The following is a 26,732-nucleotide window of genomic DNA, read 5'->3' as shown; positions in this document are numbered from 1 at the left end:
TGTCCGGGAGGCTGTGATTGCCCACGGGCAGAAACAGGAGCTTCTACAGAGGCGACTCCCAGGCACTTGGCAGCTGGCACCACTTGTCAATTTGGGGGACAGTCATCCCAGAGACCTCTCGAGTCTGGGTTACTCAGTTCCCAGGGTGGGTGTGTGCTCAAGGACGGATAAATCCGCCTAAAACGGGAAAGAATGGCAACCCTGTTTCCCCTGAGACTAGGGAGGCGACAGAAGAAGAGAAAATAGCTTGTCCTTTAAAAATAAGTCATAGTGGCCGAGCGGCAAGGGCTGTCAGAGCATGAAGTGAACAAGGGCTACGGATGAGGCTCTGAGGTGATGCACCCGAGGTTCAATCCTCAGTGTCCACCGCCCCCCCCCCCCGCCCACCAAAAAAAGAGGCCGTAGAGCAGCCGAGGTGTCCCTCAGTGGAGGGAGGGGAGAAAGGAGCGTGCACTCAGGCTTGGTGCAGCCATAAAATGACATCGGGTCATCGGAGGGAAAATGCATGGAACAGGAGAACAGAAGGCTGAGCAGAATAAGCAGCCTCCGAAGGTCGGGGGTCGCAGTGTCCCCTCTCGCGCGGACGAGGTAGGGGAGAGTTCCCACGGAAATGAGGGAGAGCAGCGGAAAGGGCCAGAGAGGGGTCCTGGGAGAGGCAGGGACACGCCGTGTCGTGTGCACCTGCGAATGTATAACAGCGAATCCCTCCACTGTGCACGGCTACTTCGCGCCTAATAGAGACACGCGAAAACCGCTTAAAGCGGCGGCGCCTCCCTCGCGGCAGCGAGATGGCGGCCCGCGCCGAGCCTCTTCCGGCTCACTTAAAATGGCGGCGGGGGCGGGGCCGCGCGGGGCGGGGAGGGGCGGGGCCGCGCGGGGCACGCCGGGCCGCGCGCGGGCTGCCGGGAAGGGGCGGAGCGCGGCCGCGCCGGCGCGTCGAGCGAGAGGCAGCCGCCGCGATGGTGAGCGGGCGCGGGGGGAGGGGCGGCCGGGCCGGGTCGGGGGCGGCGGGGGCGGCGGGCTCGCGGGGGCGGCGGCGGGGCGCTGACGCCGGCCCGCCGCCCGCAGGACGTGTTCCTCATGATCCGGCGCCACAAGACCACCATTTTCACGGACGCCAAGGAGTCGAGCACCGTGTTCGAGCTGAAGCGCATCGTCGAGGGCATCCTCAAGCGACCGCCCGACGAGCAGCGGCTCTACAAGGTGCGACGGGCGGCGGTTGCGCGCGCGGGGTCCCGCGGCGTCTCCCTGCCGCCGGGCGGGCCGGGCTGGGGAGCGCGGACGGCGGCCCCATGCGCCCGACCGCCGACGGCCGGGTGGGGTCTTCGTCCGGCGCCCGGTGCAGGTCGCGGGCAGCGCGGTACTCCTCCGCGCCGACGCGGGGCGAGCCGGAAACAAGCAGGGTCGGCGCCTCCGAGGCCTCCGTACCCCTCCGCCGCGGGCGCTCCCGCTCAGGGACCCTGCGAGCGCCACATGCGGGACTCTCCGCCCTCTTCCCTCTCCCGCTCGTGGAGCCCTGGCCGCCTGTGAGCCCGGAAAGCCGGGAGCCCCGAGTTATAGTTGAGGGCACTGGATGTCAGAAAGTTGAGCCCCTTGTTCAGGGGTCAGAGCTGTCAGTGATCTGCCTCGGCTTCCGTCCGCTGGCTCAGTGACTCCGAGGGCGATTCGCACGCAGGGTTTTGGAGAACCGGATTCCAGAGCCCTCCCCTACAAAGTTCTTATTTGGACATCTTGGGGACGCGGCTCTGGAAGCTGTATCCAACGTGCTCTGTGGTAGTTATGGCCACACTTGGGACTATCTCTTCCTCTGACTCCCAGTGTGGTTGCTGGCCAGAGATCTGTGGGTCTTGCCCCTTCTGGACCTCTCCCCAGACCCTTCTTCTCTCCTCAGGATGACCAGCTCCTCGATGACGGCAAAACTCTGGGCGAATGTGGCTTCACCAGCCAGACAGCACGGCCACAGGCCCCAGCCACAGTGGGGCTGGCCTTCAGGGCAGGTAAGGACTGGACTGGGTGGCAGCTGGGCAGGCTGGTAATGGCCACAGAAAAGGGTCTTCGAGGAGCTGAAGTTGATTTTACAAGCCTTTGCTTTACAATCCACAAAGGGTAGGAACTATCTGACAGTGTTTCTCCATTGTAAAACAAACAAGAGACACTTGTAGAAATTAAAGCCCGTTTCACAAATGGTTTGAAGATCCCTCATCCCAATACCCTCTCAGATTTACAGAGGATTTATTGAACACTTGGCTCTTCACTCTGAATGTTACTTCCATTGTCCCATCTAATCCTCTCAGCCCGGAGATGCCAGCACTGCCATCATCCCCATTTGCAGATAGGGATGACTAAGTCTTGCCAACAGTCCCATGGGTAAGAGGCAGGCTTCTAGTGCCTTGTTAGAGTCAGATACCATATCAAGCTTGATTTGTGCTGCTTATCACCTGATTCCCCCAATATCTCTGGTCAAGACTTGAATTTGAGTTAGTTTGAATGGTGGTTGTTTTGGTGCTGGGGATTTTACTACTGAGCTACATTCCCAGCACTTTTTTTTTTTTTTTTTTTTTTTTTTTTTTTTTTTTAGACAGTGTCTTAGTAATTTGTCTACAGCATCACTAAGTTGATAAGGCTAGCCTCAAACTCACAATCCTCCTTCCTCAGGCTCATGAGTTGCTGGGATTATAGGCAAGCAAGCACCATGTGGATTGTGTTTTTTAAGGATGAGTAAATTGAGCTTGGGGAAATGGGGTTGTTTGCTGGGATGCCAACACCAGGCTTCAGATCTAGATCCTATATTCTTGTTAATCTTACCCCAAATCTCCCAGGATATTGTATGAGAGGTGGGGAGAGTTTCACATTTCCCTCCATCTAAGAAAAGGGGAGGGCAGAATTTTTACTTTTTACTCTTGGTCTCCTGGAATTTTAAACAGATCATAGAGCCATATTTTCGCAGATGTGGATCCAGGGGATGTTTGGGTAGAGGGAACATGGATAAAGGAACCATTTTCTGTTTTGTAAGAAAACAGCACAGGTTGGAAAAGAAGAGTATGGTCCTAGCTGTACTCTTTAGGTCCCATAAGGATGATGGGGTTAGGCCTCAGCTTCAGCAGATGTGTCCTCAGGTCAGGTACTTCTTGCCCTGCCCCACCCAGCAGGGCAGCCTGAGTCTGGTCTGCTGTGAATGCTGCAGACATCATACAGGAGTGTCTTTCTGAGGGGGTAAGTGATGACTGAGTCACATCTGGTGGGCTTTCTGAGCAGAGGCAACAGAGCTGCATTCTCCCTGAAGTGATCCTTTCTCTACTTTTTGTTTTTGCTATACTGGAATTAAACCCAGGACCTTATATGCTACGGAAGCACTATACCACTGAACTATACCCCTACCTCTTTTTATTGGTTTGAGACAGAGTCTTACTAAATTGCCTAGGCTGAACTTGAACTTGGGATCATCCTGCCTTAGCTTCTTGAGTAGCTGGGATTATAGGTATGTGGTAGCTTTTTGTTTGAACAAAAGGCTTGGAGTGGCTTGGAAGACACTGATAGCATTAATGAGGACTAAGAGACATGACTTGTTTTTGCCCACCATGGCATTGCACATTACCTTGAGGCAAGTAGTGTCTGTTGTGACAGGCACAGTGTGGGCTGGTTACTTTTTGTTTTCTCACAGACTACTTGCAGAAAGACAACTCTTTGTGAAGCTGACCAATCAGTACTAGGTTCTTGGGCCTTGATTGGGTGCCACACACTCTGCCATTCTCAAACTGCTCAATTAGGGAGACGACAGTGTCAGGTGTGAGATTGCACTGGCTAGATGAGTCACAGAATGTGTGTGTAAAGGCAAGAATTGTCCCTGCAGGTTTGTGGCTTGGGTTTGTTACCTCAGCAGTATCAACACTTGGGGCTGGATGATTATGTGTGGGGCCATCCTATGTATTGCGAACGTATGGCAGCATCCCTGGCCTCTCCTGGCTGATAGAAGTAGTAACCCTTCACCTGCCCAGTTATGACAGCTCTTGAGACATGGCAGCTTTCCTTGGGGTGTGTGTTGGGGGACTTCCTCTGGAGAGCCTAATCAATTAAGAACTAAGTCAAGAGAACAGCCCCCTAGGTAGAGAAAAGCACAGGAGGAAAAGTGTGTTCCATGCTGGGATAACAGAACTGGAGCCACTGTTCAAGTGGGAAAAGCAACCTATCAAATCTGACAATTTTTTCTGAGGTGACATCTGAGCTGAACTCTGCCCATAGCATGTCCCATGTGATAGGTGTTGGGACTGGCAAGTACAAAATCCTGAGGCGGGAAAGGGCTTGGTATGGGAGTGAGGCTGAGCATTGGAGACAGACACAGGGTTGGTTGGTGAAACCAGATGGGAAACCATTGGAAAGTTCTAAGTGGGTCAAGACTGTACTTGGTTTCCCACCACTGGCTGGTTGATGGAAAAGGCAGAGAGAGAGCAAGGAGAATCTGGTGTGGTGGCAGGTGATGCTGGCTGTGGAGACAGAATTGGGGGGTGCCTGCAGGAAGTTACTGACAAATGTAGATTGGGAAAAGGCCTAGAATGGCCAGCAAAGAGGGATGGGTGGCTTGGGCCAATGGGGTCAGGAGTCATTCCAGTGCCACTAAGTGAAGCAGCTGGCAGTGGGCAGGTCAAAGGACAATGACTTTAGGTGCCCCAGGGCTTCAGGTTATTTGGTGGAATGAGGCCCAGCTGGGGTATGAGTTGAGCACCTTTCCAGCTCTGTCTCCTCCCCTACAGACGATGCCTTTGAGGCCCTGCGCATCGAGCCCTTCTCTAGCCCACCCGAGCTTCCGGACGTGATGAAGCCTCAGGACTCCGGAGGCAGCGCTAATGAACAAGCTGTGCAGTGAGGGCCCCAGGCCCATCCCTGAGGCCCATTCCCCCCAATAAAAGAGATTTGGGTGTCTGCCTGGTTGCTGCCTCTTTCTCCACCCTCTCCCTCCCTATTCCAGGCATTGCCCTCCTTACCAGACTTCTATGTTGACCAGCCCTATCCCGGGCTGCCCTGAGAGCCAAATTACTCCCAGCTTACCGCAGGAGGGGCAAAAGAAATCCAGGCTTTAAGGTGCACTTGCCACCCAATTTCCAGGTGTTTCCTTAGACTCTCTCAGGGGGACTCAAGCTGTGGGCTGTAACCAGTGTTAAAGTGGGTTCCTACTTCATCATTGCCCCCCCCCCCCCCAAGGGCTTCAGGAGATCCAGGGCAAAGGCCTTGGGGACTTCCAGTCAGGGTATAAGGTGAAGGTGGTTCTTCCAATTTGCTCTCTCACCACTTAAAATAAACAATCTATAGACCCAATTCCTGCATTTCTCATTTTTATTTGACAGAAAAAGTTGCTCTTGCTGTACAGATTTTAAAAAAACCAAAATGCCTTTTAAGAAACATGAAGAAAAATTGGGGGAGGGGGTCACAACCTCATGGGGGGCAGTAGGGGCCAGCTAATTTTTTTTAACTCCTGCCCCTTCCATCCAAGAATACCTCAACTTCTAAATTCTAAACCATCACCCCCAGGAACTTCAGGTGGCTGCACCTCCCAGGGCCTCTCTGATTCTAGGCCTCAGTGTCTGAACTGTATCCTCTCCTCCCCCAACTCCCATCAGCATTCATTCCCTCCCACCCCCAAAACCCCCCCAAACACATGAACCAGGAAAAACTCACAGAGATTAACATTTCACAGGAACAAAGGAAAAAAAGGGAGGAGGGGGGGGAGGGAGCCCTCCACCCAAGATGCTGCCAGGATTCAAAGGTGGGGGAAGACAAGGACCTCCCACAGCTGTTGGGGGACACTCCCTGTGGCTCCAGAGCATGGGGTGCGGTGATTTAAGGAGACCTGTAGCAGAAAAGACCAGAATCAATGCCAAAAATCAAGTTCAGCTCCTGTCACCCATTAGAATGAGATACCCTTCAGGAGACATACCTGGAGGAGCGGTGTCGCATGGGACGGGGGCTAGGAGTTTCCCTCCTGCGCTTATGGCCCGGAGAATGGCTGTCCCCACGCTGGCCTCTCCGGGAAACCCGCTCATTGCTGTTGCAACAAAAAAAACATCAGACCACTGGGTGGCACCAGCCTCAGACATCTCTGAACCTTGAAACTGGTTTTTCGCTCAAGTCCTGTGCTGGTCATTCAAGACTGTTAACCTCTGGGGTGGGCTTTACCTCTGCTGGTCCCGTGGTGAGGGCTGAGGTGAGGGACGGCGTCGCTCCACAGGTGAGTAGCTGAGGGACCTCGAGTCCCGAAGGGAATCTATAGGCTTCCGGGGGCTGCGGGACCTGGGGAGCAGAGGAAGCTCCCATAGCACAACGCACTTCCAAATCCACCAGCCAGCACTCAGAACCACCCACCCAGGTCCTGACCACCAAACCTCACACCACGCAGGGCCAGCCTCAGACCCACCTTTGTCCGCACTCACCCATCCGCCCGCACACCTTCCACTGAGTGCCCACAGTGGGCAGGGCACAGGGTGCAGCGGGGGATGCAAAGATAAAGACAGTCCCTGCCCTTGGAGGAGCTCAGTCTGGTAGTGAAGGAAGGCCAACAAGGGAGGCACGCAGGGCCCCATGTGTAGGAAGCAACCCCACAGGGATGGATGTGCATGGATCTGGGGACTTGGGGCACGGATACATGGGCAGGGCAGGGGCGGGGGCGGGACAATCTTCTCGGAGGTGCTGTTTTGAGTGGAGTCTTGCAGTGGAGTTCACCAGGCGGACAAGGAAATTCCAGGCAGAAGGAACAGCATGTCCAAAGGCATGGGCTCTCCTTGACTGCAAGGCGCTGGGTGTGGCTGGAGCACAGGGCATGTATGGGGGCGGGCAGGAGGAGCACAGGGTGGGCAAGGCCAGCTGGTGAAGAGCCTCACACGCCATTCCCGCAGAGGTGGGGCTTTATCCTGCAGGCCACAGGGCGTCCCGGAAGGATTTGTGGAGTGGAGGGAAGTAACCAGATGTGCGTTTTAGAAAGATCCCTCTGGCTACGTGTGGAAGAGAATGGCGTGGAGGCAGGGAGACAGGGAAGAGGCTGTGGACAGAGTCGGGAGAAGATGATGGTGGCCAGACCAGAGCCCTGTAGCAGCAATGGGGAGACTTAAAAGAGCTAGAATCCCTGGGACCAGGCTGCATGTTGGGGGAAAGAAAGAAACCTAGGACTTCCCAGTTCTGGCTTGAGAACCCACTTGGATGGTGCAGCCCTTTACCAGAACAGGGTGCAGAGAATAGTGGGCAGAGGAGCGTGCCCGACTCCTCCCTTACAACCAGACACAGATGTCCACAAGGGGCCCATTCTGGAGAAATCACCCTCCCCTCCACCTCGGGCAGGTCAGGACTCACCTCCGCTCGCCAGGGGGTGGCTTCTTGGGGCTTGCAGGTTTGGGCAAGGCCTGAGGGCCTGGCTTAGCAGGGGAAGGGGAAGAGGAAGAAGAGGAGGAGGAGGAGGAGGAGGAAGAGGATGAGGAGGAGGAGGAGGAAGAAGAGGAAGAGGAGGAAGAAGAGGAGGAAGAGGAAGAGGAGGAGCTGGAACTAGAGCTGCTAGAGCGCCTCTTCCGTTTCGCTGGGGCTGGCTCCTGGGGACGTCCCTCTCGAACAGCCTCCTTTGGTGCTGGAGTGGGGCTGGGGACCCTGTGGGAGAAGAGCAGTGTTACAAAGAGACAAGCTGCCCCAGCCCCAACCCTACCTTCCTTGGCCTGGAGGAATGGCAGTGGGGGAGGGGTGCCTGAGAAAGGCCCTGGGAGCTCTCGGAGCAACCTGCAGCGAGCCAGTGAGTGCTTCTCTGGAGATCATTGGCCCGAGCTGACCCAACCTCTGCTAACACAAGCAACAGGCTGGGGCCCGCAGCACAAGGGATCAAGGTTAAACCTCAAGAATGTCCCTGATGAAGGAATAAGGCCCCTGGGCTCAGATGTGGAAGCTGAAGCTGGGTGGTCTCCTTCCTCGGAGAGCCGCAGCTTGGGGAGGCCCCTGTGAGTGCAGGTTGGCTTGGGGAGGGGCCGTCCTGCCTGGAGGCAGGGAGAGGGATGGGATGACCTCTGAAGATCCTTCCAGCCCAGGGAGTTCCTCTTGAGGTCTAACTGCCATCCCTCCTGCTGTAAAATTAAGTCCATTTCCTCTAGTTCTGTCCTCTGTAGAGATGGAAAACTTATCATTATCCTCTAGAGAATTAATCTTCTGAGACTTTTTCCTGTCCCATCCCTCCCCACCCGTAGCCCCCACCCCAGCATTCTCTTCTACCCCCAGCTTGAGGGTCAAGGTTCCCCATACCTTCTCAAAGAACCAAGAACCTGAGATATGGTTGCTCCCACCCCACTCCCTCATCCATTCCCAATTCCTTTCCCACTAGAAGATTCCTGAAAATAAAGTTCCCTCACCTCTTCAGTGCCACCTCAGGCTGAGCTGGAAGGCTAGAGCCCTCTGAGTCGCTAGAACTGGAGCCAGAGGAGGAAGATGACGAAGACGATGACGATGATGATGAAGAGGAGCTGGAGGAGCTGGAGGAGGAGGAGGAACTCCGCCGCTCCTTTGCTGGTTGCGGGGTGGCCAACGCAGAAGGCTGCTGGGCCCCAGTAGAGGCAGGTGGCTCCCCACCCTCTGGGTGAGGCACCCCAGGAATAGGGCCAGAAAGCATGCCATTGTGGTCACCAGTGGAGGACATGGCCTTTGCCACCGTCGCAGAGGAAAGGGACTGAGACCCTGCTACAGAAGTGGTCTGGGCATTTGAATGGGATTGGTCTGAAAAAGCAGATGGCACAGGAGACCTAGGTCGATCCTGTGCTGGAGGGAGAAGAGACTGTGAAGGAGCCTGGATCATTCTGGAGGCAGGGGAGGGAGCCCGCTCAGAGGTCATTCTAGACTGGCTTGGGGCTGATGGTGGTGTTCTAGACCTGGCTCGGTCAAGAAGCGGGGGTGAAGCTCTGCCACTAACACGCTCATAAGCAGAAAGGGGCACCCTGGGGCTGGTAAGGTTTGCACCAGACAATGCTGGGGCCATCCTAGCACTGGTGAGACTTGCAGAGGCCAAGGCTGAAGGGGTTCTAGAACTGGCAATATTCACAGGAGCTGTGGCATGTGCAGATCGTGGACCCACGAGGTTTGCAGGGGCTGGAGCCTGGGGTGTTCTGGAACTAGAGGGATAATTTGCAGCAGTTGGAGGCGTGCCAGATCCTGAAAGACTCAAAGCTGCCAAGGCAGCAGGGGTTCTGGCTCCTGCTAGGTTCACAGCTGGAGCTGTGGGGGTCCGAGGGTCAGCAAGATTCACAGCTGAAGGTGCCACTGCAGTTCTGGGGCTGGCCAAGTTCATGGCTGCTGCTGCAGCTGGTGCTCGTGAGTCTGCCAGGTTCACTGCAGTTGGGATAGCAGGTGTCCGGGCACTGGCCAGGTTCATGGCTGCTGCAGAGGCTGCAGGAATCCTGCTAGCAAGATTGGCAGCTGGGGCCGTTCTGAGACTCATGAGAGGTACCGGAGCTGGCACCTGGGACATTCTTGCAGCAAGACCAGCAGCAGACATGGATGGAGGAGGTCGGGCAGTGCCAAGGCTGATAGCTGTCAAGGCAAGTGCAATTCTAGACTGCGCATGATTTTCTGGCACAGATGTTCTTGGATGATCAGGTATTCTGGGACCTGGGCCATCCATCATGGAGCCACCAGCTTGTTGCAGGACAGACATGGGTGTTCTAGCACTGCCAAGGGGTTCAAGCATTCCAGGTGATCTACATCGGTCAAGAGGAGTTGGTGACATGCTAGGACGACTGAAACAGCTCATTCTGGAGCTATTGAGTGCCACTGGAGGTGTCCGAGAACCAGAATGATTCCTTGTTGCTGGAGGAGTAGCAGACCGTGAACGATCAGAACTACTTCCAGATGCAGAACGCCTGCGAATAGCGGGAGGAGATCTTGTTAAAGACCGTTTGCCCCGAGTTGCTCGGGGTGTACGGGACCTAGACCTGCGGCGAATAGCAAGTGGTGAGCGGCTTCGAGAACGTTTGCGTGGCAACAATGGTGTTCGAGACCTAGAGCGGCGTCGAATAGCTGGAGGCGTTCGGGACCTTGAACGGCGACGAGTGACTGGGGAGGTTCGAGATCGGGACCTCCTCCGAGTGACTGGAGATGTACGTGATCGAGATCGCCTTCGAGTGACTGGGGACGTTCTGGATCTTGACCTTCTGCGAGCAATAGGTGAAGTTCTGCTTCTAGATCGCCTCCTGGTTACTGGTGGGGTCCTAGACCTGGACCTTCTGCGAGTCACTGGTGGAGTTCTAGAACGGGAGCGCCGGCGTGTTGTTGGTGTTCTGGACCTTGAACGACGACGGGTTACAGGTGGTGTTCTGGACCTGGACCGTCTTCGACTCACTGGGGATGCCCTTGACCGAGATCTTCGTCGAGTCACTGATGTTCTGGACCTGGACCGTCTCCGACTCACAGGGGAAGTCCGAGACCTGGATCTACGTCGGCTGAGCAAGGGTGTTCTAGACCTGGATCGCCTGTGAGCTGCTGGAGAAGCTCGAGATCTAGAACGTTTCCATGGGGCTGGTGATGTGCGTGAGCGAGAACGCTTGCGACTGGTTGGGGGTGTTCGAGAGCGGCCTCTTCGACGTCGAGATGAAGTTCGGGAACTCTCCTGCCGGGCAGGTGATCTGGAGTGGTAACCAGAGCCTCCCCTCCGCCTGCGAGTGACCCGAGACCTGGACCGGCTCCGCTGTCTTCTTCGCGAAGTTGACTGAGAAGATCCAGACCTATCTCGACGTCGGGTTGTTCTGGTTTTCTCCCTACGTGAGCGGGAACGGGACCTCTGGAGGCCACGAGGCTTTGGTGAAGGGGAACGGCCTCTCCTTGAAGTTGTCTTAGTGCGTGGAGATGAAGCTGAACGCCGACGACGTGAAGACCTTGACTTTTCAGCTGGCTCAGGGGAAGACACTGAGGGACTTCTTCTGCGTCTTGGAGGAGTTCTGGAACGAGTTTCTGGTGAAGAAGAGGCAGAGCGGCTCCTACGGGAGAGTCTGGCCTTCCTGGTTAGCTCGGGAGATGACCGAGAGCTGCGACGTCGAGGTGGTGTGCGAGACTTTGTCTTTGGCTCTGGTGAAGACCTGGAACCTCTTCGAGCAGTTCTGGATTTGGGTGGGTGTTCGGGTGAGGACTCAGAACTGCTGCTTCCTTCAGGAGAAGGTCCTCTGCCTTTGCTTGATGAGCCTGATCTGCTTCTTCTGGGAAGGACCCGAGGGGCAGGTACTTTGGGTTCAGGAGAAGAATCAGAACCACTCTGGGTCCGAGGTGCTGCTCTTGGCTTATCTTTCACTTCAGGAGATGAGCCAGACCTACTGCGCCGAGGAGAAGTTCGGGATTTGCTGTCAATCTCTGGAGAGGATCCAGAGTGACTCCTCTGCCTAAGTGGAGTTCGTGTCTTGGCTTTAGAATCCGGAGAAGAATCTGACTCACTTCTCTCCTGAGGAGATGCACTGGGTTTCCCGTCAAGCTCTTGAGAAGATCCAGATGGACTTCTCTGCCCAAGGGGGGTCCTAGCCACAGTTTTCTGCTCAACTGATGATTCTGATCCACTTCTTTCTCTCTGAGGGGTAAGACACTTGTTGTTGAGCTCTGGGGATGATGGAGAACGACTTCTTGGCCTAGGAGTCTGAGGCAATGCTTTCGGTTCTGGGGAAGAATCACATTCACTCCGCCCCCTAGATGGGGTTCTAGGTATATCTTTCATTCCAGGAGAGGACCCAGACAGGCTGTGTCTAGAGGGAGTCCTGGAACCATCTCTAAGTCCCGGAGAAGACCCAGACCGACTTCTCCTTGATGGAGTTCTGGGTAAACCATCTTTCAGTTCAGGAGAAGATGCAGAACTACTTCTCTCTCTTGAGGGTGTTCTGGGTACAGCATCAAGTACAGGTGAAGATACACTCTGATTTGAAGACATTCCTGCCTTTTCCACCACATCTGGGGATAACTCAGAACTGCTACGTCTGGAGGATCTTGTTGACTGTTCTTTCATGTCTACAGATGGGTCTGTCTCCAGCTGATTAAGGAAAGGTCCATTCAAATCTTCTTTAATCTCAGGAGAAAATCCAGTATTCATATCTGTAGCAGTGCCTGAGTTTCTAAATTCTAAAGGTGATCCAAAGTTATTCTCCCTGGGAGGAGAGTGAGATAGTTCTTTATGCTCTGGAGAAAAATGTGGCGCTCCCCAACAGGAGGTCACTGCAGGAACTTCTTCCAAAGCCATTTGTGACTGGCTTTGGTCAAGAGCTAGCCCTTCTTCTACTTCAGGAGATGATTCAAAATTACTTACAGCCATTTGTTTTTGCTCTGGAGACAAATGAGGCAGCACTTGGTTTGAAGGTTGTTCAAATTTCTCTACCACCTCCATTAATTCCTCATCTTGGTTTGACTTAGGTAATGTATTATTTTGGTCTTTTCTATCTGGAGATGATTCATTGACACTTCTTTCCTTTGATGGGGTTTTAGGTGCATCTTTTAGTACTGGTGAGGATTCAGTCCTATCCTGTATAGGTGTACTAAATTTGTCTCTTGGCCTAGGAGATAACGCAGCAACATCTTCCTGAAGGGGTAAGACCATTTTCTCTTTTGATTCAGAAGACTCCAATCTGCTCTGTCCCAGAAGAGATTTAGAGTCCAATGCAAGATATGGACAAGAGTCAGACTGGGGCCTGCTCTGCTCAGGAGACATTCCTGATTTCAGCCTAGGACTTGTTGATAATTCACCTCCATCTTGTCTTGTTGGAGATCTAGATGCCAGCTCAGTGACTGGAGATGAGGACCTGGACCCACCACTCTTTGGAAATATTTGAGATTTGCTCTGCAGAGGTGAAGACTCCAAGTGACTCTGTCTCATTTCTGGACTTGAAGTATCAGATCTGGGGTCTGGTGAAGTTTGAGATTGTCCTTTATGTTGCAGAGATGAGGAGCCAAAGTAGCTTTCTCCTGGTGGTGTGTTAGACGTTACTCCTGGACAGAGTAAGAATGATCCAGAGCAACTCTGTGCTAAAATTTCTTTAGACTTCTCTTGGGGACATGGTGATTTTGACCCAGACTGACTTTGCCCTGGTGGTGTTTGAGGCTTTACTTTGGGGTATGGTGACACAGACCCTGAGTGACTTTGTCTTGGTGATGTTTCAGGTTTCACTTTGGTATCTGGTGAGGAGGATCTAGAATGGCTCCGTCTTGGCAACGATCTAGATTCCACCTTGGTGCAAGGAGACTCTGATCTGCTTTGCCTTGGAGGTGTTCTAGAAGTCATCCTACTAGGACTTGGAGAAGAGGAGCCAGAATGGCTTCTTTGTCCTGGTGACATTGCCTTCGCTTTGGGCTGTGGAGACAATGACCTAGAAGGGGTCTGTCTTGGAGGTGTACTAGACTTCACTCGAGGAGGAGAGGACCCAGAACAGCTGTGCCTTGAAGGAGTCCTAGATTTTACCTCGGGATCAGGTGATTCAGAATGGCTCCGTCTTTGTGGTGTTGCAGATTGTTCGATGGTCTGGGGACTTGTGATGGAACCTTGTCTTGGTGGTGTTCCAGATTTCACTTTTGGGTGAGGAGATGAACTGGAATGGCTTTGTCTTGATGGTGTTTTAGATTTCTGTTTAGGTGGTGAAGAACCAGAACGACTCCGCCTTGGTGTTCTAGATTTTGCTTTAGGTTGTGATGATCCAGAGCGACTACGTCTAGGTGGTGTCTGTGACTTTTGTTTAGGGCACGGAGAGGACCCAGAAAGACTGCGCCTCAAAGACAAGCGAGATTTTGCCTTGGATCTTGGTGAAGAGAGAGACCTGCTCCGCCTTGAGGAAATGTGAGATTTTTTCATTTCTGGACTTGAGTTGGACCTGCTCCTCCTCTGAGATGTTCTGGATTTGTTCTTCCGCTCTGATGACGAACCAGACCTGCCTCTTCTTTGTGGTGTCCTAGAGTGAGATCTTCCTCGCCTAACTAGACTTCTACTGCGGGATCTTCGTCTTGCTGGGGTTCTAGACCGAGACCTCCCTCTCCTAGCTGGGGTTCTAGAGCGTGATCGGCCACTACGCCTAGCTGGGGTTCTAGAGCGTGATCGGCCACTACGCCTAGCTGGGGTTCTAGAACGCGATCGGCCACTACGTCTAGCTGGGGTTCTAGAACGTGACCGGCCACTTCTCCTGGCTGGCGATCTACTGCGAGATCTCCTTCGTACTGGTGATCGGGTCCTAGACCTGCGCCTAGCAGGTGTTCTTGACCGAGACCTGCCCCTGCGGGCTGGTGTTCTTGACCTGGACCTGCGCCTGGCAGGTGTTCTAGATCGTGATCTCCGCCTGGCAGGTGTTCTTGAGCGGGACCTACCCCGCCGAGCTGGTGTTCTAGAACGTGATCTGCCCCTGGTGGCTGGGGATCTAGAGTGTGATCTGCCTCGCCTTGTTGACCTAGACCTGCCTCTTCGCTGAGTATTTCTGCTCCTGGACCAACCTGGTCGCTGAGGGGACCTAGAGCGGCCACGCCGTTGGGGGCTTCTAGATCTTCCCCACCTCTGTGCAGACCGTGACCTACGCCACTGAGGGGACCGGGAACGAGAATGACCCCTTTTGGTAGGGGTTCGAGACCGTGATCTCCCCCTCTTAGCAGTGGCAGGGCTGCGTGATCTCCCCATCCTACGGGAAGGAGTATGAGAGTGTGATTTATCCCGCTTTGCTCGGCCATGTGACCGATTCTTGGATGTGGGGGAAGAAGAAATCTCTCGGCGGGGACCAGGAGCTGGCGTGGGTTTAGGACTTTCAGGGGAAGAGCTGGCATGCCGAGAAACTTTGGTAGGCTGTGGGGATGGTGGGCAGCTCTCTGAGGAAGAAGACTGAGGTGGTTTCTCAGGAGACTTAGGTGGTGAAGGGCCTCGGGTTGGGGAGGCCTCAGATGGGGGGTTCACTGGCTCCTGACTTAAGGAGGTTGTTGCAAGGGGCTGTGGGGAGCCGCCATGCTGCTCAGCAAGGAGCGGAGTGGGAACAGGTGGTTCTGGGCCTGTGCTGCTCCTTTCCGGAGAGGGGCTAGGTCGAACTGCAGGTTTCTGAGAGTGGAAGAGAAAGTAGGGATAGGGACACATAAGCACCCAAATTTCCTATCACCCGTAAGATCTCAACACCTTTTCAATTAAACTACTTTCACATGCCCCATCATACCCATTGGTCCTTTCCCTCACCATAGGCAGTCACATTCATTCAATAACAAAACATCGTTAAACACAAAGCACAGTATGAAAAAAGTGAAGATAAGAAAAACCTGTAACTTGAAGTCTTAAAATCTAGAAAATATGTAAATAACTACTGCATTGCAATTAACAATTAATACTACCACAAAATAACAGAATGAGCAGTAGTTAGGGTGGAGAAATTTTTTTTTTTAAATGGATGCTGAGAACTCAGAATGTTAAATACTCCCAGATCTCCAAAAGAGCATTTTTAAATAGAGAAAGCAGTTTTCTCAAGCAGGTGGCACTTGACCTCACTGTCAAGAAACTTCTGTATTAAAAAAAATAGTAAAAACAAAAGCAAAGTACTGGGGCTGTAGCTCAGTGGTAAAGTGCTTGCCTCGCATGTGTAAGGCACTGGATTCAATCCTCGGCACCACACAAAAATAAAGATACTATAAGTTCATCTACAACTAAAATAAATATTTTTTAAAAAAGCAAAGTACTGAGAATCCGATCTGTGTGAAGAAAAAAAGTGACAAGGGGCTAGGGATGTAGCTCAATGCAGAGTGTTTGCCTAGCAAGCATAAGGCCCAGGGTGGGGGTGAGGAGTAAAATTAGAAGATTTGACTAGGATGGCTAAAATATAGGAAAACTACAAAAGCCTTTTAGATACCACTCAAATGTCATAGAAGATGATCACACTCATAATTTGCAAAATTTGCTGAATGAGATATAGAGAAATTATATTACAATAATTGAAAAAAGAGAAGGAAAAAAAAAAAGAGAATACAAAACAGGAACTACAGGGACTACCATTCCTTTTAGTGTTTTCAACCTGCTGGCAAAACCTCAGTGGGTTGAAAATTTTCATGAAATAAATCATATCTTTAGGGCTGGGGTTGTGGTTCAGTGGTAGAGCACTTGCTTAGCATATGTGCAAGGCACTAGGTTCGATTCTGAGCACCACATATAAACAAATGAATAAAATAAAGGGTCATCAACAGAAAAATATATATATCTTTAAATAATAAATTTAAATGTGGCTTAAGGGGGGGGGTTGTGGCTCAGTGGTAGAGCACTCACCCAGCACATGTGAAGCACTGGGTTCAATCCTCAGCACCACATAAAAATAAATAAAAAACAGAAGTATTGTGTCCATCTACTACTAAAAATAATGTGGCTTAAAGAGCTGAACGTAGTGGCATACACTGGTATCCCAGCAGGCTATGGCAGGAGGATCTCAAGTTCAAAGCCAGCCTCAGCAAAAGCAAGGTGCTAATAAGCAACTCAATGAAACCCTGTCTCTAAATAAACTACAAAATAGGGCTGGGATTCTGGCTCAGTGGTGCAGTACCCAAGTTCAATCCCCGGTACAAAAACAAACAAAAACAAAAACCAACAGAGGTTTAAAGAAACTTGTTAGAATTCTATCCACGCACACACATAAACAGGACACTGCTACAAAATCCACTGCAAACATCCAGTGAATTTTGATTCTAAAGGGTTCAAGATTCAGTGCAGTGCATCACGACTATTAAAGTATGTGCAGATATACAAGAAAATATAAGTAGAACGCACACTAAAAAAAAAAAAAAAAAAACAACTAAATTCTCTTATTAAGCTATCATCTCTCCTGTGCACTCCACTGCCCTATCCAAAACTCATAATCTAGCAACCCAATGAACATTCACTACCCTCAGGAACATACCTCCTTCTTGTCTTTGTCCTCGTAAGGACTGCTAGGTTGCTTTGTAGAAGTCTCTGGGCTGCTAGGCCGTTGTATATTGGTGGTACCTGGTTCACTAGAAGGCGCATCTCCCACCCCTCGACGCCCTGGAGCAGGGGAAGGACTTCGCCCAGTCAAAGCAGTTGTATGTATTTTAGCTGCAGCACTTCGAGACCTGTGGGAGTTAATGGAGGATGGGGGAGAGCAGGGAAATCAGCTCAAGGGAGAATAGAAAACCCCCTCCCAGCTCCCATCTACCTTTCCTAACTATACACAGCCCTCTTCCAAAAAGCCTTAGTCACATTTCAAATCATTCACAGAATGCAAATTCAGTCCACTTTGTTTCTTTGCTTCCCAACAAAATCCCAAAGAATGTTCTCCCTCTACCCCTTTATTCACCTCCCCCAAACATCCCCAAACCCTCCACCCAACCCATTCCCTACCCACTTCATTCAAAACTCACCTCTGAGCCCACCTCCTTCAGGAAGCCTTCCCCGATTAAGGAAGCCAGGGTAAGGATTCCTTCCTCCCCCAGACACCACGAACAAACCACCCCCCCTATTCTGGCAGTCCATATACATCATAACGAAACAAAAAAATAAAAAATAAAAAAAAAAAAAAAGAGAAGGGGAAATGTATATGTCTGTCCATCCTGTTGCTTTAGCCTGTCAGCTCCTAGAGGGCAGGGACCGTGTCTTCCGAATGGTCTGTGCAGCGCCTAGCACACCGTGGGCGCTCAATAAATATTAAATTGATTAACCCACCATTCCCTCTCCCTCCCTTCCTTCTGGACTACCCCTTACCGACTGCGAGAAGTGTCAGAGGAGGAAGCAGAATCAGCAGAGGTTGACCGATGGGCCCGGCGACTCTTGGGAGCTGGTGTTGTACTCCGAGACCTGAACGAATACCACCACATACAGCTCAGGAGGCTGTCACACCTACACTGGATTCTACTCACTCATACCTCAACCCTTAACCATTCAGGGACAAGATTAATTATGCCTTCTCCCCCTAAGGGAACCCAATCATCTACTTAGTAAGGAAATTCCCCTCAAATTCACTTACCGCTTCCGTTTCTTGTCTTTAGATTTACGTTTACTCTTTGGAGTGGGAGACCTGGGAAATTAAGTGAGAATGTTAAAAATGTATTTATTTTGTAATATGAAGGATTAAACAAAGGGCACTCTACTTGAGCTAGTTCCTGATAAACCCCTCCCCCATCCCCCCACGGAGGCTAAGAGACCTGGTGTTGGATTTATGATCCTCTCACCCAAGCCTCCCAAGCTTCTGGGATTACAGGTATGCAAGGTCATACTTGGTCCCCTAACCCTATTAAAATTTTGATACAGGGTCTTGCTAAATTGCTGAAGCTGGCTTTCAACTTGTCATTTTCCTGACTGAGCTTCCTGAGTTTCTAGGATTACAAGTATGTGCCACCATGCTTGGCAAAAAAAATACATGAATAAATAACTTTTTTTTTTTTGGTGCTGGGGATTGAACCCAGGGCCTTGTGCATGCAAGGCAAGCACTTTACCAACTGATCTATATTCCCCAGCCCAGAAATAACAAATTTTTAAGGAAAAAAAAAAAAAAAAAGCCTAAAAGTGAAATGGATGGTACTAGAAAGCTTTATTAACAATTAGATCAAGGATTAAGTTTTACTCAGAGATAAAACCTCCCAGAGGCCAAAGCGAAAATAATGCCATCAAGCAATGTCTCATAACTCCCATGTGCCACTATGGGGAGCCACATTGAGTTACCAAGGCCATCAAGCAATAGCTCATAACGCCCATGTGCCACTAAGCCCCTATATGCCAAAGGGCTCTTACCTGTGCTTTCGTTTCTTGGACTCAGATTCCGACCTGTTGGTGGGGAGGGGAGAAAAAAAAATCATTCACCTACTTAATATATACTTAATGCCTGAACTCAATCAGTAATCCTTCTGCAATCACACAATTACTTCAACTTCATACCTGTGCTTCTTCTTTTTTGAGCTCTTTTTTCTCTCCCGTCGAGGAGAGCTACTCTCTGACCTGCTGAAGATGAGATCAGAAGCAAGGTCATTTTGCTTGGCTTCTTTCCTGAATCTTCCACTTACAACACATTCTCATAAATGGTTTTCTAACACAATCTAATAACGCCATCAGCATCAACTCCCCAGACCTCAATCTAGGGCTAATTTCTTTACTCTCCAAGAAATATAGGTAACTCCTTAAATCAACACACTTAAAAATGAAAACAATTCCAAAAATCCCAACTGGCCAATTTTTAACTGTCAGGGCTAGAGACTCAAAACTTCCCCACTAAGAAGCACTGTCAGCTAGGATCTGAAATGATAACTCCCTTCTCCTTGACTTTTTTGAAAACCACCTGCTGCTCCCAGAAAGCAGAATCCTTGACTTCCAGAGACAAAGTACACCACAGGATTGGCCCTCTGTATAACAGAATAACTTTCCAATCAACTTACCGTCCTCTGTCTTTCTTCTTTTTCTTCTTCTTTTGCTTTGGGGTTGGTGAACGAGAACTGCTGGACTCCCTAACAAGGCTAGTAAAAGATAAAAAACACGGGTGCTAAAACAAACTGTCTTTAAGACGTTTCAACCTCAAGAATGAAACCTGAAGAGTTTGAGAAGGAGTTCACAAAAAAAGATAGAACAGAGTGCTTAGAACCAGAAGGAAAAATTGCTACTAGTTTCTTGGTCTTGAGTACCTGTAAGGTTTGGGAGGCTCGGGAGCTGGTTGCTTAGCTTCTCGAGCACGACGCTGAGGATCAAAAGAGCTGCCATCCACATAGGAATCACTGATGCCAAAGGCAGCTCGGAGCCGCTCATTCTTCTTCTCATTCAATTCTGCCAACTGATGGGTCTCAGTTACCCTAGAGGAAAAAAGGTAGAAATGTGAAGGTTATAGGAAGCAAAGAACAGAGCTAAATTCAGAACAAAATTAAGCAGGAGTCAAACAGCCATGGAATAAGGAACATGAAGGCAGAGAGAAGTTCCAAGTAAGGAGGGTGGCAGCAGAGGCAGCAGCAGACAAAGTCCAGGGGGAACCAAGGGAACACTCACGCTGGCCTCTGCCCTGGGGTTTCCTCCTTGCCCCCAGGGTTCACATCCTTCTCCAGCAACATGAGTCGAAAGGTCGCCACTTTCTCTTGGATTTGCTGTTCCTCGTACCTGAAGGACAAATTCCTTCAGGGTTAGAGCTTGACCGGACACTTCCCCAGTCCCAAATTCACATTTCCCTTATTCCCAATGGGGGTCCCACCTTCCCTCTCCATGCACACATAGAACTTTTCACTCACTGTCACCCTAAAATCCTTAAGTCCTGTTCTTTTCCTATCATCTTTCCTTCCTTAATTCCCTATGCCCTCTAGAACAGTGGATTTTAAACATGCTACAATTCAGGAGCCAAGAGAGGAAAGTTAGCTGGCAGAGTTCCCAATGCGCCTCACCAACTTCAACAAGACCCAATCTCTTACTTCCTGGGCTTTCAAAATATAGTACATTGTATTAAAGGGGTGCCATTGATGAAGTTTGAAAACCACTGCTCTAAAAGGTGCCTTAATGTGCTCTTTCTTCAAAATTTCACTTTCCTACCCGCCCATCACACTCTTAATACAGTATTCTACCAATCCTTATTACTCTGGCTTTGCTATTTTCCAAGGCCTCAATCCTTAAAATCCATTTACTTCCTCTTTCCTACCAATGACAACACCTGACAGCTTACCTAGCTCTCCTACCTAACTTCTGCTTTCCCATCTCTCCCTTTCAGCACACTTTTGTTCCTCAATTGTCCCCCTTCCCATGTGCATCCATCTAAATAAATAATTCAGACTCTCTGAGGCTCCCATTTAACACCAGACACAGTTTCCTCACCTCCCACTTTGCATTACCCCTTAACTCTTTTCAAATCTCTAGCTCATTTACCTCCTCCCCTACAACTCCACTCCAGAACTCTTTCAACCAGCCCTAAACTCCGTAAATCCCACCTAACACCCAGCTCTGCACTCACTCAGTGCTCGTCTCTCCCCCAGCCCTCCCCTCACCCCTGCTCTTCCATCATCTCCTCCAGCTCGAGGCATCGCAGCTCCACGCGCCGCTTGCGCTCGTGGTCCAGGATGTCAGGATTAGGCCGCTTCACCAGGGCAGCCTCCAGGCGCCGCAGTTCCTCCTCTCCCTTGTAGTCAGGCCGCTCACCCCGGCGGCCCCGCACCAGGGACAGGTTGCGCTGGACGTAGCCGTTGGTGCCGCTGCCCCGGGGCGTCGGCAGCCCGATCCCGTTGTACATGGCCCTGTGCCCGGGGGCACCACCGCTCCTGAAGGGGAGCGGGGGAGACACGGGTCAGGCCCCTGGCCCCAAACTATCCACTTTCCACCACCCACATCTCTGCTCTCCATCCTCACACTACATCTCCATGAGCTGCATGATACCACCTCATTCTCTTGAACGAACAAGTCCCTTTCATCCTTTCAACTAAATTATAACCCAATTCTTACAGCCTTTTTCTCCCAATATTCTTTCACATTAATCAAAATCGTTCCTCTTTGCACCTAGACTTCCTTCTTTTTCCACCCTAGGCCATCAAGGATTCTGTTTCTCTCAAATATCTCCATAGTAGCATTTTATTCTTCGTTGGAGCCAATACACTTTAAGTAACATCCTCACCAACTACTCTTTAACATCTAACTCTGGTAACCAACCATCCTCCAAAGTGGACATAATAAACAAAACACACATCTGTGCCTAAGGTCCTACAGTCTATATTGAAAGAAACTTCCCAAGAATTTACCTAAGGACTTCAGACTATCCATAAGAACATAAAATAAACTCAACAATCTCTAAGATATCTGAACAGGTAGGCTGCTGTTAACATAAATCAAGTGCCCTATGAAGACTCACATCTAGACTATAACCAGCATACACATCAGAACGCAAGAACCAGGATGTTACACTTCACCTCCAAAGGAAGAGCCATTTCTTTGATTCCAAATATTCACAACTCTTATCAACTATCCTAATTTTGCACTTTCAATTTCCTTCCCATCAGGATTCACGACTTGCACTCCTCCAAATCTCCGTTATTACCCGTTTTCAATTCAATGTTCTAAACATATCAAACCAGCCTCCTGTTTCAACTGCTCCCATAATTTCTCTATATGTTACTCTGAACTTATCTAGTAAATCTTCCTCATTTTCATCAATGTCCAGCTTTTGACTTTCCCTATCAATCCCCTGTTGCACACTTCCTGGGTTTTCTCTCTCAATCCTGCTTTATCCCTCTCACATGTTAACACTATGCCTCCTGTCAGATTCCATCCTCTTGTTTCAACCCAGCATGATTCTGAAAACCCCCAAACCCCAACTTTTCTGGCTAGACTTATTGGCTATTCATACCCTATTCCTTTCTCCTGCCATGTATGGTCCTATCTCTTCAACGAATCCTCTCCAAGATAGTTTCACAAAACACAAAGGTGAGGGAAAATTACCCCAGGGAAAAAACCCAAAAACAGGCAAAATAGTTTAGTCAGAAAAGAGAATTGAATAAGGGGAAGACCCCATGTAGGAAATTCCAGAAAAGCCAAGTGCAATGGCATACACCTGTAATCCAAGGCACTCAAAAAGGCTCAGGCAGGAGTTAGGGGACGGCCTCAACAACTAAGCAAGTTGTTGTTAAAATTAAAAAAGAACTGGGTGGTCCTATGTTCAATTCCCAGTCCCATAAATAAATAAGATCCCAGAATAAAAAAGCATCATACAAATGCCAGGAAGTAAGATATGAAAATGTGTAAAAAGGAAAAAAATAAAAATATGTAGTGATGTTAATAAAAGGGAGCTGTCCAGTTTGTCTCTGTCCCATTCCCAAGCCTGACCAGTCCCTGCCTGAACCCCACAGCAAAAGATTTGAAATAAAAGATAACTATCTCAGGGTAAAAGAATGACAGATAAGGCAAAATTTAGAAAAAGCAAATGGAAATTCAGGAGGAAATGAAAAACTTCTTTACAGCACAAGAAATCAGTTTCTCTACCTTCCAACTCAGTTTAGTTTTCTAAAACCAGTTCTTCCCCAATCTAATCTTAAACCTTGTATTGTCTCTCCATACCCCACATAATTTCTGCTTTGCAAAAAGCTTCTGACCTGCAATTAATTCTTCAGCCCAATCATTCACCCACACTTCCATACCACCGCACACAAAAATCCTCCCACTCCCTAAAAATGGAAAACCAGTAGCTGCTAAGGAAAGGGTATTAAGTCACAACATTTTGGAGAAATTTTATGGAATAACAAAAAAAAAAAAAAAAGGTACTGGGGGGAGGGGGGAACCACAGCATCGAAGGCGTTCACAAGGGACATTACATTTCAACACAAAACTACCAAACAGACGATTCTTAAAAACTGGAGTGCATAGACTGGATATGCTAAAGTCACTCCAAGAATCTGCATAAAGTAAAAGGAATCTCCAAAAACAAAAGACTATTTCCTGTTGGAAAGTTACCAGAGTACCCTGAAATCCAACACTAGGACAATCAAGAAAGGAAATGGCACATAAACGGGGAGAGGGTGTACAGGACAAGGACCTAGGTAGTACAGCAAGCTCGGCGCTGGGGCACCGCGGGAGCCGAGCAGACATATGGAATCCAGAAAGCTAAAATATTAACTCAGGAATGAACCTAAGCCCACGTACTTAAGACGAAAGGCAACAGACTGCGTTTCTGGTTCAGAGACATCTTAGAGAACCTAAACGAGGCTCTCCGAGAGTTCCGTGCCAAATAACGCCTAACACAAGAGACCATAACCTTAAACTAAGTCGAGAATTTTCTTCCTGCTACGAAAACCTGCTACAGCCTCCCAAGCCCTAACACAACTTTCGGGGAGAGTGGGAGAGGGAGCGCAGGTCTACCTTACGTACACAGACCACACACGGTAACTCGGGGACCCGGGGCTTTTCTCCAAGGCCTGGCGGCCGACGCGCGGACCCCGCGTAGGCCAGGAGCCTCCCGCCCGCCGCGAGGACTATTTTCGGCCCGAGGGTGGGGGAGGGGCGGCGCGGCGCCCCGCGGTCTAGAGGCTCGGGAGGCCCGCTGGCCCGGGAGCAGCGGGAAAGGCGGGGGCACGTGAACGCGGTCGGAGACAGGGCCTCGCGGCCGGGCCCTCCCACCCACTGAGAGGCTGACAAGGGCAGCAGCGGGGGCGAAGGCTGCCTCCGCCGCACGCGCGGGGTGGCAATAAGCCGAGCCTGGCGCGCTCCTCTCGCCGAGCACGCGCGCGAACCCGTGCGCAGGCGGCGACGCGCGCCGTTGCCATGGGGGAGGGGCGGGAGTCGAAGACCGCGCGCGTCCGGGACCGCGGGGAAGAAGGGGGCGAGCGAGGGCATCCGCGCGAGCTGAGGGCGGCGGGCGCGCGTGCGTGTGGCGGCAGGGCCGTTCTCCGCGCGCTGGGGCCCGGCGCCGGAGACGCCCCTCCCCCACCCGGCTCGCGCGCTCCCTCGCCCTCTCACCCGCCGCCGCCTCCGCCCGCCGCCTGTGAGGGGGAGAGGTCCTGCCGCTGCCGCTGCCGCTGCCCGGGCTCCCGAGTCACTCGGGGCCTGGAGCCGCCGCCTCGCCTCGCCGGTCCGCCCGCCTCAGCCGACGCCGACGCCTCCTCGCTTCCTCAGGGGCCGCAGCGGGTTCCGACTGCGCCACTCGCACCCCGCCTGGGCCACGCTGCACGTCAGCACGACTAAGTGCGTCAGCACGCAGTCCTTGCGCGCCGCAAGGCGCGCCGGGATCCGTAGTACGGCCCGTGACCTTGTTGCGCAGGCGCGGGAGCCACACCGGGAAATAAAGTTCCTTAGGGTGCTGGGAGGTTTAACTCCTCAGCCGAAAAACTACGAGTCCCGTCAGCCTATGCAGGGATGAACAGCGGAGCGGGCCGAGACCTCAGCGTCTGCAGGAGGCCTTTCGCTGGGGGAGGGGCTCAGGACCTAGCGCCACATTGAACGACCCCGAGCGCGTCTCAGACGCCTGCCTTCGGCCTTGGGCATTCTGGGAATTGTAGTCCGGCCGCGGCGCGGAACCCGTATGTAGCCTTGGCGCGGGGCACGGCGGCCATTTTGACTCCCCATGTTGGGCGGAGATGGCCCAATCCTGGGGACACTGCAGTTTTCCTGTGACCGTTGGCCCGCTTAGCACTCGATCTGTCGTACTGGGATGGAGTCGCCTGAGAACCCAACCCGCTCGCACTGCTGGCGGCGGGGAGCCCAGCCTCAAGCCCTGGGCCTGCAGGAAGGCCAGGCCCGCTGCCGGCCGGTACTGAGCGAGAGGAAGGCAGGCCCCGGCGAGTCGCGTCCTGTTGCTTTCAGGCGGAGGACTGCAAACGTGACTTTTTCGCGGAAGCAGCGCGCGCTGCAGGCGACGCCACCGATACTTGTGGAGGCCGCTCGGGCGCCCTAGCTGCTGACGCCCTGGAGGCCCGCCAGCGGCCGACTGCAGGCCGTGTGCACGAAGCCTGCTTAGGGTGTTAGTAGATTGTTTATTTTTAACGTGCCCACAAAGAGCACTCGGGTGCCTGCGGTGGAGGCCCCCGGGCTAGTGTCAGCTTCTCCCTGAGCCTCTGCCTGCAGCTGAGCCAGCCGGCCAGGTGTCACAGACGTCCCTGAAACCAGACACCCCCCACCCCACACCCGTGAAGTCTCAGTGTTGATGGGATATTTTGTGCTGAATTTTCTACCTGAATCATTCGTGCATTAAATGCTCATAACAACCCCATCACAAGAAATATCCACTTCCCATGATGTTAACAGTGAATTTCCCCCATGAATCCACAGTAATGATTTTTGAAATCAGCAGTGACATTGAAGTAATGCCGCTTCCTCTTGCACGTGCTCCCACCATTGCCATAGGCCAGGAGGTGATACAGTCAAAGGTAGGGGCCCCACAGCAGAGCCTGCACACTGGCTGGTCCAATTTTCAGCCTCCAACGCTGCAACTAAGTAAACCCTCCTGTAAGGAACATTATCCTACCTCGGGTGATTTTACTTATAGTAATGAAAAGCCAACTAATAGACCTTCTATAGTTGAAGTACCCAGTGGGAAATGTATCTTGAAGCCAAAAGCTGAATACTAGGTGAATTTACAGTTACTGGGATATCATTATTTCTAGGCTTTCTTGAGGTGATGAAACAGAACTGAATGGAAATACAGTCCTATATCCGTGACACTGATGTCTAGTTGCACCTAATGCTACTGGGTTTGTTCTGTACTTCCCTTTTTGAATTTCCTTTTCCTCCTCTGAGAAACTTGTCTTGCATTCCACCCCCACCACTTTTTGTTGTTATTGTTTTGTTTTGGTAGGGTCCAAACCAGGACCTCACACCTGCTAGGCAAGCACTCCCCAATGTATTCACTGATGTGCTTCATCCTAAAATTGTAAAAAGTAGCTTCAAAATTGTTTGTACATACTTCCTGTAGGGACAAGGATGGTATACCTACAAATTAGAGCCCAATATTTGTTTGGAATTTGTTTTGTCTTTAGACCGAGGGCACACAATTAAAACACTGTATGTAAAAATTATTCCAGCTGTACACACTTTTATTGTTTCACTTGAAATATAATTTGGTTCTGTTTGTATTAAATCTTGGGATTCCTCCCATCCTTATATATTTTACTTGGTTTACTGTTTTTCAAATATGTGAAACAATAACATGGTTCTAAAAGTCAGGCATATACAAAAAAATACATTCGGAGAAGGGTCTTGTTTCTCATTCCTGTCCACTCCCTTTTGTCAAACAAGTTCGGTCATAATTTTACTTTGCTAGGTTTCTTTTTGCTCAAATGTCTGTTTTCTTACCACTACCGCCACCACCACC

General features: G+C 51.0%; 2 protein-coding genes across 11 annotated transcripts; one reads left to right on the top strand and one right to left on the bottom strand.

Annotated features, from left to right (window-relative positions):
* Window positions 1-443: 443 nt before the first annotated feature.
* Elob (elongin B) lies at window positions 444-4,917 on the top strand. 2 transcript variants are annotated; one of them, XM_076840045.2, is made up of 4 exons: window positions 444-588; window positions 1,069-1,203; window positions 1,892-1,997; window positions 4,749-4,917. In XM_076840045.2, the coding sequence occupies exons 1-4, from the start codon at window positions 502-504 to the stop codon at window positions 4,859-4,861; spliced, it is 441 nt and encodes a 146-aa protein (XP_076696160.2). In that variant the 5' UTR covers window positions 444-501; the 3' UTR covers window positions 4,862-4,917. The 2 variants fall into 2 exon arrangements, with proteins under 2 accessions (XP_076696160.2, XP_076696161.1); XM_076840046.1 differs by lacking the exon at window positions 444-588 and adding an exon at window positions 892-962.
* A 393-nt stretch (window positions 4,918-5,310) lies between these two features.
* On the bottom strand, window positions 5,311-24,583 carry Srrm2 (serine/arginine repetitive matrix 2). Of its 9 annotated transcripts, none has more exons than XM_076840039.2 (15): window positions 24,383-24,583; window positions 20,932-21,201; window positions 19,952-20,059; window positions 19,597-19,761; window positions 19,354-19,431; window positions 18,860-18,922; window positions 18,716-18,748; window positions 17,952-18,002; window positions 17,690-17,782; window positions 16,869-17,061; window positions 8,370-15,037; window positions 7,336-7,623; window positions 6,169-6,282; window positions 5,930-6,037; window positions 5,311-5,842 (listed from the first exon to the last, which is right to left on the bottom strand). In XM_076840039.2, the coding sequence occupies exons 2-15, from the start codon at window positions 21,171-21,173 to the stop codon at window positions 5,833-5,835; spliced, it is 8,214 nt and encodes a 2,737-aa protein (XP_076696154.2). In that variant the 5' UTR covers window positions 21,174-21,201; window positions 24,383-24,583; the 3' UTR covers window positions 5,311-5,832. The 9 variants fall into 9 exon arrangements, 6 of the variants coding, with proteins under 6 accessions (XP_076696154.2, XP_076696155.2, XP_076696158.2 ...); XM_076840040.2 differs by having other exon boundaries at window positions 18,860-18,919; XM_076840043.2 differs by lacking the exon at window positions 20,932-21,201.
* Window positions 24,584-26,732: the final 2,149 nt, after the last annotated feature.

The sequence above is a fragment of the Callospermophilus lateralis genome, chromosome 19, assembly GCF_048772815.1.
Source record: "Callospermophilus lateralis isolate mCalLat2 chromosome 19, mCalLat2.hap1, whole genome shotgun sequence".
NCBI lineage: Eukaryota > Metazoa > Chordata > Mammalia > Rodentia > Sciuridae > Callospermophilus > Callospermophilus lateralis.
The sequence above is the reverse complement of the archived record's forward strand: the minus strand, read 5'-3'. Positions and strand labels throughout refer to the sequence as shown.

What these genes read in the sequence shown, in the direction of transcription:
- Srrm2 (XM_076840039.2), bottom strand. Translation starts at nt 21,173, where the DNA reads ATGTACAACGGGATCGGGCTGCCGACGCCCCGGGGCAGCGGCACCAAC. An exon ending in GAGCCTCCCAAACCTTACAG is followed by an intron (nt 19,432 to 19,596) that starts GTACTCAAGACC and finishes ATCTTTTACTAG; the next exon opens with CCTTGTTAGGGAGTCCAGCA. An exon ending in CCACCCCCTGGCGAGCGGAG is followed by an intron (nt 6,283 to 7,335) that starts GTGAGTCCTGAC and finishes TCTGCTCCCCAG; the next exon opens with GTCCCGCAGCCCCCGGAAGC.
- Elob (XM_076840045.2), top strand. Translation starts at nt 502, where the DNA reads ATGCATGGAACAGGAGAACAGAAGGCTGAGCAGAATAAGCAGCCTCCG. An exon ending in TCCCCTCTCGCGCGGACGAG is followed by an intron (nt 589 to 1,068) that starts GTAGGGGAGAGT and finishes CGCCGCCCGCAG; the next exon opens with GACGTGTTCCTCATGATCCG. An exon ending in ACGAGCAGCGGCTCTACAAG is followed by an intron (nt 1,204 to 1,891) that starts GTGCGACGGGCG and finishes TTCTCTCCTCAG; the next exon opens with GATGACCAGCTCCTCGATGA.